Genomic DNA, 11,912 nt, shown 5'->3' on the forward strand with positions numbered 1-11,912 from the left:
TTTGTATGTATATATATAATTAAATCATAACGTCTAGAGTTGATAGAATATCGGCCGTGCATTGGGTATGCGCAAGGGTGCCTGGAGTATTGGTTAGAAAAGCTGTGAGGTGTGAAATCATGAAAGAATAACGTAGGCATAGTGATTAACAGTTTCATTGGCACACTATTATTTGTGCTTAATAGAATATATAAGTAGGTTACTTAAACCGTAGACTAACTCACTCACTCTGTGGTCTATGGAACCCGTAGGTTTAATGCTTCTTATGTGCTAATTTCCCCTGTCCCACCCTTTCGCTTCCCATTCCTTGAAAACGGAATATTCAAAACCTCAGAACTTATTTCCACTTATTTTAATGAGGAGTTTATATTCCGAGTTTCATCTCCCTTACCCTGAAGTTCTTGTAATATGTTATTTTTTCGGTATACAATTTAAACCACCTTTACCCTCGATGGGAAAATGATTTGACATGAACACTTCTCGATCCAAGTGCTAACTGTGTGAAAAAATCTCACCAGCAATTAATTTCATGGAAAAGCAACATACATTGTAAATATATAGAATTTTTTTTAACCCTAACTGTACTTACAAATTGTTGTGTGAGCATAATTTCTTTGTTACTGTATTTAAGAAAATAACCAGGATTCCCGGCATATGTGTAATGTGGTATAGTGGAAAAATTCTCTTTAACAATTTTAAAATCAAGTAACATATTTACCTGTTTTAGTAATTTAGTATTAAAATATTTATTGCAGCAAATCCTGAATATATGAAACTAAAAATGCATACTATACGAAAAGCGTCAGAGCCAACGAAGAAGGTGCAACAATTAGACCGCATAGTCCAAAATTACAAGCCTGTGTCGGATCACAAACACAACGTAAGTAGTATGACTTTATGAAACTTGAATCGTGGTACTGCATCCATGACAGAAACCATAAGATTCTCTTGACAATTCCGTGTATGCTTGCCCATCCCTATTACAAGTAATTTTTGGATTTGAGGACTGTACACTATCATAAAACGAACAAATTTTCTCGCTTCTTTTTTTATTTTATTTTTTATTTTATCCGTTGAACTTTTTTCAGTAAGTTAAAACTATAATTGCAGGATATAAAGTATGCCCTATACATTTGTTGATTCATACGGAATTGTTCAGTAAATGTTAACTAAAAAGTTAATACTTTTAGTACATCCACTAACGTGTAACGTGTATTTTCTCAAATAATTTCCAAGTCAAACTCACTTCTTTTTCAGTTCGAATCTTGAAAAACTACGCTGCTAAACGAACTATGAGGTGACAACTTGATTCATACAATTGATCGAGAAGTTATTAGTAACAAAACAATAGTTAAATATTGGTTTTATGTTCTTTTCACTTCTCAGTACCTTCGTGTCCAAGAATTAAATGCATATAATTTATTTCTTTTGGGAGAAGGGGTTAAAAATTGTAAATTTTATGGTTGTGCTCGTGTTAGTATACAAGCATTACCTCATATTTTTGAAATAGTATTGTATTATATCTAGAGGCACGAGTTTTTCGCAATGCGCGATAAAACAAAATGCGTCAGAATTAGGTAATTTTCAGTTTCTTGACGTTTTATGATATTCTGTGTGTATTTTCAGAAACGCGAAATTGGAATTTTTGCGCAAAATTTCTAACAATATGCGAAATTTTAAAACTATGTTTTCATTAATTTAAAATTGCCAGTTTTTTCGCTGACGGAACGGCAGAACGTGGTATGAGCGGTGCATTTTGGGTGATTCGGACACGGCTATAGAGAACATGTTGCGCGTTAGCTATATCACCATCGCAAACTTTCGTACTCATAGTAAGTTTAGTTATTGATTTTCCTTCAGTTTGATTTTTAAAAAATATAGTTTTCTATAACTGAAATTTACAATGTCAAGTGAAATATTCAGTGTATTTTGTTTTTAGGTAATAATTGGTTTATTTCTGTAGTGATCTATGAATAAAAGGAACGATTTTAAAAATGTCAGGGAATATCTTTTTCACAAGAGCTACAAAATGCGGAATTTTATTTGGAAAATGCGACAAAACGCGAAATATGAAAAACGAAACGCGAAATTTTCAAATTTTTAGTGCGAAAAACTCGTGCCCCTCGTACCCATGTGCCGTGCATAGTCTGAATGTACTTCAACTTCCATCTATTTTTGTTACAAGTGCATTTACAAGAATCGTGAATAAAGTATTCAGTAATCATCCAGGTTGCGGAAAAGTTACTTCGTGTTAGTAGTAGTTTACACAGAAAATTTGGATTTGTTTGGTCAACCCCTTCCTTTGCATCACGGGACTTGAATATTTTTACAGCTGCAGCTATGCAATCCACATGACACTAGGAAGATAATTGTGTTGCATAGCTGTAACCTTTGGTTTTGAAGCATTTACACTAAAGCGTTTTAAGGCTGAAAATAAAACGCAAGAGAAAAGTGAGATGCGATATTGTTCTTATGTGGTTAAAAATTATAATCAGTTAGACGAAAAATTGTATTTTTATGTTTCAATTCATGTTCTTCATATATAGCTTGAAAAATATGTTGTCAATCTTACATTGCAGCTTGTTTCATATATATTGTGAACAATTTCTTTTAGACCCGTTTTATATTATAAAGATAATTTTAATCAAGTGCTCTGATATCAAGTAATTTTGAAATCGGCTGTGCAATAATAGAAAATATACATTTACCCACAACATTGTACACGACAACAATAATACGTAAAGCATTGTTTTATAAGAAGTCGGAAACATTGTAATTTTATACACAGTGCAGTAACGATAAGCAATACCTTTCGGGCATTTACCGAGCCGTTTCAGAAGATTTGTGTCCTCCAGACTTTCAGAAGAAAAAGCCTGGACCAATTGTCATGTCCCGATGGTTGACGACAGCTTCTTGCATTCTCCGATTATATATTAGCACCGAAAATCCCGAAGAAGCACTTCGTCGGCTTGCACAGTATGTCAGCAAAGTAGTTCGGTTTGAAATAAAGCAAAATGCTTCTCTCACCAACGGGACGCGAAACTTGTGGCTACCCGCTCGATCTGCATCCATTCTTCCAGAGGAATTAAAAAGAAACATGTATACTGTGATTAGTTCCAACACTTACTTTGGCCATTCTGGAAAACTTGTTGGTAACGATCGCCGACTGGAGCCAGGACATCCGAGTTTGAGGATGAAGAAGAATAAAGAAATGTCGGCAGAGTAAGAGATCAAGTCTACGTGAATTCGTTGTTCCGAAAGTAAACTTAGACGCAAATAAATATCATGATCGACTGGTTCTCAACGGACGTCACCAAGCCACCATTAACAATAGAACTTTCTTCGAGTCAGATAGAAGAAAATATTAGAACGACGGCTAGAGCTTCTGAGGAAATTCGATGTTTTCCGTGCCATACGCAAGCGATGGAGAGAATGATCAGATAGTTACAGAAGTGTCATATCAGTGTATAGAGTTGATCGAAGAGATGGATTTATCAAGGCAAGATTAGTCTCAAAAAAAATGAAAAAGTTTGACTCCAAGAGGACTTTCAAATGTAAATGAGCACCCCCTTCCCCCCAAAAAACGGAAGCAAGTGGGTGGAGGGGTGGAACTCGGTTTGCAGCTACCTTCTCGTGGTGGGCTCTGGGAAGTTTTGGAGTGTATGTGCCAAAACTAGCTAAGAGCTGCAAGGGAAAGTTTTATCAACAATTTTTCATGACCTCTGTATATTTATAATGTGTTTTGAAAACATCGATACAATTTCTTCGTCTAATTGATTATAATTTTTAACCACATAGGAACCTCATAGAAACAACATAGGAACCATATCGCATCTCACTTTTCTCTTGCGTTTTATTTTCAGTCTTGAAATACTTCAGTGCGAAAAAGAATCAAAGGTTATAGCTATGCAGCACAAATTTCTTCGTAGTGGCGTGCGGGTTGCATAGCAACAGCTATAAAAATATTCAAGTCTCATGAGGCAAAGGAAAGGGTTGACCAAAAAGTCAAAATTTTCTGTGTAGACAACCACTAACACGAAACAACTTTTCTGCAAACCGGCAAATCGAATTTTTTTTAAAAAAGCCCCACCCTAAAATATATATATATATTAGCAATAAAACAACAAAAGCTCAGGTTGAAGTCTGTCTGGATCCTGTTATAAGTAGGAAGTTTTATTAAATAAGCATAAATCGCTGATGAAGGAAATTATTTGTAAGATTTTTTTTATGGCATTTCAGTTAGCTTTGCGTGGGCATGTAATTTATTGATAATAAGCTGCTATGTTGTTTGGTATTTTGTCAATAAATGATAGCTCAATAGATGGGCCAAATAATATGATCACTTCCGATGTTAGAAGAAACCATTTATCTATGGTTCCAGACACCATAGGCCTCTAAATATTTTACACCGTCTAGATACGTTTTCTTACCTGATGAATTCGATTCATTTATTCTTTCAAGAGTTTTACCTTTTAGAAATGTAAACAAAATTTACAATTCTACGAGGGGCATGCCGAAAATTTTTAGATCGTAAATTCAAATAGCGTTGTGCCGTAACTGAAATGTATCACGTTTAAAAGCGTATGCTCTCTAGTAGTGAAAGTTATAACTGCAAGGCTGCAGGTTTGTTTGAAAATTAGAGGGATGGAAGCGTAAGTTACTTTGAGCCTGTCAGTTGGCAACAATGGAGCTCGAGCGACATAATTTTCATGCAGTGATCTTTTACGATTTTAAGTACGGTTTAGCACACGAGCAGTGCCGTGATCGTTTAGAAAAGTGTTTCAAGGACTCTTCCCTCCAAGTCTTTTCCCGATTTTCTGCCCATCATAACTTGTCTCTTTTGATAAATCTATGTATCCCATGATCTCGCGTTGTAAATTTATTCGTCCTGCTCACATTCACAAATAGATATGTGAATCAACTTTAAATCGACTGACTTCAATAGTTTTGAATATTACTGTGTTCAGAATTAGGGATGGACAAAACCGGTTTCTAGGAAAACCTATATTTCTGTTTACTCTGAAGCTGGTTTTTGATAGAAAACTGAACCGCTTTTTTTAATTAATTAATTTCCAAAGACCTGTTCGGTTTTCTAAAAACGGAAAACCCTGTTTTTGTCCCCCACTAATTCAGAACACTAGTGATAACTAGTTCAAGCACTTGTGCTAAATACTAACACTTGTCTTAACAATAAGACAAGCAGATATTAATTTAACCTCTTCTGTTCGTTTGCAGATTGAATGGGAAGAAAAGAAGAAGGCTGAAGGTAAAAAGGCTCGTGACGATAAAGATAAAGTTTTGGAAATGTTGTTCGCTGCGTTTGAGAAACATCAGTATTACAATATTAAGGATTTGGTGAAGATTACTCGACAACCCATAGTAAGTACACTTGACTTTCACAACTGTCATAAACTGTCATTTTTTCAGGTTTTGGATAATCTTGTTTAAGATATATATATATATAAGATTACGAGATATATATATGACGATATTCAATTCTATCTGTCTTGTAAAATATACTGCTGAAGCATTTTTAATTTTTTAGAAATATTTCAATACTTAATTTTTTTCTCTGATAATTCGAATGTTCCAAGTTCTAAAATTGATTGTTCAGATACAATTGTTTGTATATCTTGGTTGGGTGCCTTGATTGACAGTTTCGTACTAGTTTGTGATATAATAAAAAAAAAAAAAAATTGTCGGCGTACAAACTGATTTGAGGATAATTTGAACGCACTAAATAACCATCACCATAGCCATTCTGTGGGTGGAGCAAATATGACGTTTGTCAGTCTCCACACACTAAGAGAAAATAATCACGGCCTTCTGGAAAGTTAACTAATTCATTTTGGTATTCAAGATATTTAAACACGATGAACCATGACTTTGTAAGATATTTTTACGGCTGTATACTATTGATTTTGCTAAACGCAACCATAACGTCAATAGTGACTACATTAATGGTGGTGGATATCCAAATTAGGCTTTTAACACGGAACTTTGTTGCAAAAGTCATGTCGAGTTGTACTGTGTTTAACAAAATAAAACGTTAAGCAGCAAAAGGTTTCTACAAGTGAATTCGCCGATAATAATTGCCAAGTACTTTGTTGTATTTTATAGCCTGCGTATGATGCTATCAAAGTTACTATAATCAGTATCATTAATTTGAAAAAATCAAAGTTGGCAGAAAATAATTTATTCAAGTTGGATATGGAATTCTTACTCCATTGAGCTCGCAGTTTACTCCGCCTCAGGCCCCACAAATCAATGGAACAGACCGGTCCATTACCTTCTTAAGAGATCACTCCTCTAGAAAGTCAAATTTGCGCGAAATCATTAATCCGTATTCTTGATAAAAGTCAAGGAGAATTATATATATAGATTCTGGTGAAGCTGACAACATAATCAGCGAAATGAATTGAAATTCGTTCAAAAATTAGAAATACACGTCATAATGCCTGAGAATGGCAGAAGATGTTTAATCTGTGTAAGTTTCAATTTGCAAACCTTTCTTTAAAGTAAACATACAAGTCAAACCTTTAAAACAAAAATATTACTTCAGCTTGTACCGAGAGTGAAATTACAGATCCATAAATTAGAAAGAAAACGGAGGCAACAATTTTTTTTAGTGTATTTAGCCTCCATTGCCAGAATCCTATGGGTTAGAAACACATATACAAATGTCAAATTTACTTACTTTGCCAATGGTGACATGTATTTGGCGATAGAGAACAATTTTATTTCCGTGAAGTTTTTGTTCTGATCCTTTTTTTGTTTGTTTTTAGCAATTCATTGAAAGCTTTCAACATCCACGAGTATTGCCTTCAGGCGGGGTAAAGATGAGGGAGAATGGTTGCTTTTGATAGGATTTCTGAGTATAGATATTTGAATACATGTAATAATGTGAACGGATAAGTTTTGCACGAGTACGACTTTCCTTGAAAATGACTTGTTGGAGGAAGTGTTTTTCACTGAAAGAATTATTCGTTCAGATTATTATGTATATTTAAATACTCATACTTAAAAGTACTTTGGAAAGAAACTATTCTTCTTCACCTTCACAGCCGACTTTAAGAACGCCTATGAGTGTTTTGGCGAATTGGTAGAAAAGAGGTAAACAAACTTTTTGAGGGAATTTAAAAGACCTGTCTTTTTATTGTAGAATTATTCAATGTAGTCTCAAAATTTAATTCCAAATATAAATACGTGGAACCTATAAAAGAACAAGAATATAGTTGGGAATTTTAGATAATTGTGTATCTGTCTCCAAATTCTGATTTGACAATAATTTTTCACTTTCAAACAAAAATATAAAAAAAGGTCAATGCTGAAATCCTATCAAACCTATGAGTGTTTCGGCGAATTGGTAGAAAAGAGGTAAACAAACTTTTTGAGGGAATTTAAAAGACCTGTCTTTTTATTGTAGAATTATTCAATGTAGTCTCAAAATTTAATTCCAAATATAAATACGTGGAACCTATAAAAGAACAAGAATATAGTTGGGAATTTTAGATAATTGTGTATCTGTCTCCAAATTCTGATAAAATTTGACAATAATTTTTCACTTTCAAACAAAAATATAAAAAAAGGTCAATGCTGAAATCCTATCAAACCTATGAGTGTTTCGGCGAATTGGTAGAAAAGAGGTAAACAAACTTTTTGAGGGAATTTAAAAGACCTGTCTTTTTATTGTAGAATTATTCAATGTAGTCTCAAAATTTAATTCCAAATATAAATACGTGGAACCTATAAAAGAACAAGAATATAGTTGGGAATTTTAGATAATTGTGTATCTGTCTCCAAATTCTGATAAAATTTGACAATAATTTTTCACTTTCAAACAAAAATATAAAGAAAGGTCAATGCTGAAAATAAAACATTCATAATATTTCAGCGATTGTCACAGAACAATGGTTAGATTATCAGAATCCTTTGTAAACAATACTGCATGTGCACAAGGAGGTCACATTGTCATGATAAGAGGATATAGTATCGTGAAGACACTGGTGGAAGAAGACTTAATTTTAGCGATACCGCGAGCAGAAAAAAAAAATTAGCATGGGTCTGAAGCCTATAATATAATAAATTGATCGCTATATTTTAATATTAAAGAGAGGGATTTTTGGGGGCCCCGGAACCTGGGCTCCGTTGGCTCCGCCCTTAATCTGCTCCTGTTTCCATCCCATCAATGTGAAGCCCAAACTGCTGATCCGATTGGAAACATTCCATCAATTTAGACTGTAAACCACCACCAAGTTTCATTTTTTTTCTTTTTCTTTTTTTTTTCGTGTCTTTACTCATAACGACTTGGCCTATGGCCCCGAATTTTAGATACACTCGATTTTTTTTTCTTTTTCCTATTATGATTAGAGTATTTGTTATACACACGTAAGCACGATATTTATATTTTGTGCAAAATGTTACTTGCTTCATTTGCAATTGCTTATTCAGTCTTGTTCGTTTCAGGTGTATTTAAAGGAAATCTTGAAAGAAGTTTGTAACTACAATTTGAAGAATCCTCATAAGAACATGTGGGAATTGAAACCGGAGTATCGACATTATAAGGAACCGGAGGCTAGTGCAGATTAGCGTTCTCTTCCACTATTTATATGAATTGTGTCCTCCAGTAACAATGAAACAAACACATGGCATCAACAGACAATTTACGTGTTTCTTATATTAATGTATTGAAATTGTAATTTTCAGTTGTTAATAGTTATTTTGTCAAACTTGACAAGTGCCAGCGGCCGCAACGTAATACGTATTGTATATACATATATAAAATCTGTGATTCAAAATATTTTTCTAAGGAGACTTTGTGGATACTGTACAAGATAATTTGAATGAAAATGTATGAGATATTTAAAAGTGAGGCGATGAGAAGAGAAAGAGTGAACTATGGCTTTTTCGGGGAAACAAGCTTTGTAACAAAATCTATCCATAGTTTTTTTTTTTTTTTTTTTTTTTTTTTCGTATGTACTGATAGTTGTTAAATTTAGGTAAATTTCATATTGTTTTTGTGCAGTGAACGATGTGAGCCATTGTGAGAAGAGAGGAAGAGAAAGAATGAGTGAATGAATTAATAGTTCACGGTTTTTGTTCCCAACGCCTTATACGACTGGATTTGTACATTTAGTTTTTTCAGGATATTTTCGTTAATATATCTGTCGAATCTGTAATCTAATGCGTTTCTATTGTTATCATAAACTTAACACAGGGTTAACAGAAATTATCTCCTTGATTTCGTTCACGTGTTGTGTTGGAAATGTAAGGCGTAGAGTATTGAAACATAGAGCATGAAAAAAAAAACTCAGCAAGTTTCAGCTACAAATGTTACGCGCGCACACATACATGTCGAAGCATATTCTAGTTAACTCTACCCACAGCCACTCTGATCCGTTCTTCAGATCATCAAGATTAGCTGGCAAGGGTGGTTTCCACATTACTTTACACACTCTTCACTGTAATACCAAGCTCTTTGGCTGCCTTTACACTAGATTTACTGGAGCTTCGGACATAAGCTTTTCTTACGCCTCAACGGTTTCGTCGGAAACAGATGAGCGTCCAGTGGATTTCTTATTATGGAGACTTCCAGTTGGTGTAAATTTGGAATACCAATCACGTACTGCCTTGTCACTCTTTTTCCTTATGAAATCGTGTACGGAATATCTTTGGACAGTGATTACTGATCGTATTGTATGGAACTCAAGGGGGCAATATGCACGCTCCTCTTCTATCATCACTATTTCTTAGAAGTATCCATCTGGTGATCCAACTAGTGCACCAAGGCCCCTCACAATATCTAAAACGAAACTTGGTTAGTTTTTCTTTTCATGGGACCTGTTTTAGCACCCTATGCCTTGTATTTTTAGCACATGTGATGCAAAGCAGGGAGATCGTTTGTGCTAGCCCTGTATTTTAGTAATAAAAGTCCAACACTTAACTAAAGTATTCGTATGAACATATACTATCCTCAGAAGGCTTCAACGACTTTCTATCACCATCATCAGTATTATTTAAAGAAACCTACGTTGCTTGAACTACATTTTCAAAAATCTTAATTCGTAGATAAAGGTACGCTTCCACTAAGAAGATAGCATTTTTAGTTTCGTAGAATGTTGGAAAAATGGAGAAAATGGACAATGTTACAATTAGAAAGATTTAATTTTTCACACTCGGAGAAACACTTATAATATTACTCAGAAGGTATTAGAAGAAAGTAAAAGAATTGTTGAACTTTCAGTTTTTCTTTCCATGTGTGTTACGCATTATTCTACACTGTTTTCACGCAATAATATATTTGCTATATAATATAATAATACCAATTATATAGTACCTACTTTGTCAAGTATGCTTTTGTTTCTCAGATAATACTTATATGAGGCAGATGCCACCTTGCTTAGCTAAATGGCTAACGAACTCTCGTTAAAATACTCAAAAGTTTAATTACATTTTTACTCATACTATAGTCTTGTATTTCAAATTGAAAAATCTCCTTAATGGATGCAAATAGTTTCAGATCTATAGGCATTGTAGATGTTTCTGCATTGGTAGACCAGTTTGATAGCGGGCGTTACAGTACCTGATGCTGCTGGATTTTGTTACCGCTCTCAAATAACACATACCGAGACGTTCACCAGCCACTGTTTCATTGGTGAGGTGTCGTAGTTGTTGGAGTCCACTTCGGCAAATTCTGAATAAGATCATTTTCCAACAGAATAACGCACTACTACATGTAGCATTAAACAATTGATAAATATTGGGTGAACTTCATCTTTTTAATAACTCCCCTGACCCGGGCTTTGACTTTGTATCTCACCTACTGAACATGTCCGGCTACAATCGCGTAACGATTCGTACACCAGAGACTCCGTTGGCTGCAAGAGAACTTTGACATTGTCTCGAAACTTCATGGGTTACAGTACTGTTAGGAGAACATCCAGCGTGTCTTCCTCTCTATGCTTTGCTATGTTGCAGCAGTTATTAATTTCCATGTGGCTGCACGCAACACGCCTTTGGATGTTCCGCTAAGTTCCCCAGGAGCTGTTGAACGGTGCAAAGAGCAGTTTGTGTGTTAATTTTTCCCGTGTTGGCTACCGAATTTGGCGTTGTTAGTTCTTCTTTTTCCTGGTATTTCAAAATTATGACCATGTACTACGGGGTCAAGCGTACGACTTTACAAGCTCCGTACATGTTCAGAAAATAAGCTAAGGTGGTCAGTCTGTCAGGAGGCAGTGTGTTGAGCAGAGTCTTGTGTAAGTACAGCACCATGGAGAACACACAGTTGCTTCTGGTATTCCTTTACCAGTTCAGACTTGGACGTTCTACTGATCTAGCCGCGAAAAACATTAACAGTGCATTGGGGCCAGAACTAGTGTGAGCACATCATATACTGTTGGTTTGTGAAACTTCATGCCAGTGACATAACATTCATAAATAAGCTCCGCGGCCACTGACCAACAGCATATTCTCATGAATTCTTCAGGAACACTATGGAAACAGACTCTCGAAAGAGTGTTCATGTAATTGCAGACAATGTCATCCGTCGACTCCCAGCAATCGATACGGTGAAAAAGTTTCGACCACATAGGTTGACACTGGCCAGCAGAGATGTGTATTTCTATGAATGTACGGAATGACCGGGAAGGTTTTCTGCATCAGATTGTCCTTGTAAAAGATTATATATATATATGCTATGACAATCGTGAGTGGTCAGGACAGGGGTTAAGTTGTGGTCAACATCTGGGACGGTTACCAGAATCACCTCTCAATCCTCAGTAAATATATTTGCTGGTAGAGCCTTTCTATCTCAACTGTGCCCCTTCTGGCGCTACTGTCGATATGTGTTTTCCCGTGCCTCCTTCGAAAGAGGAGGGACAAGTTGCTGCGACCGAGATCTTTCAATTGTTGGA

At 35.2% G+C, this 11,912-nt stretch overlaps 1 protein-coding gene across 1 annotated transcript in view; it reads left to right on the forward strand.

The window, feature by feature from the left end:
* The window catches only part of TfIIFbeta (transcription factor TFIIFbeta), a 45,684-nt gene extending 36,505 nt beyond the window's left edge, over positions 1 to 9,179 (forward strand). Inside the window, exons 6-8 of the mRNA XM_081769643.1 lie at positions 756 to 880; positions 5,236 to 5,379; positions 8,467 to 9,179. Of these exons, the coding sequence (XP_081625769.1) occupies positions 756 to 880; positions 5,236 to 5,379; positions 8,467 to 8,589 (392 nt within the window). The 3' untranslated portion in view covers positions 8,590 to 9,179. The remainder of the gene's footprint in view (positions 1 to 755; positions 881 to 5,235; positions 5,380 to 8,466) is intronic.
* The last annotated feature ends 2,733 nt before the right edge of the window (positions 9,180 to 11,912 follow it).

Source organism: Thermobia domestica, chromosome 8 (assembly GCF_964235325.1).
Source record: "Thermobia domestica chromosome 8, izTheDome1.hap1.1, whole genome shotgun sequence".
In the NCBI taxonomy this organism is placed as follows: domain Eukaryota; kingdom Metazoa; phylum Arthropoda; class Insecta; order Zygentoma; family Lepismatidae; genus Thermobia; species Thermobia domestica.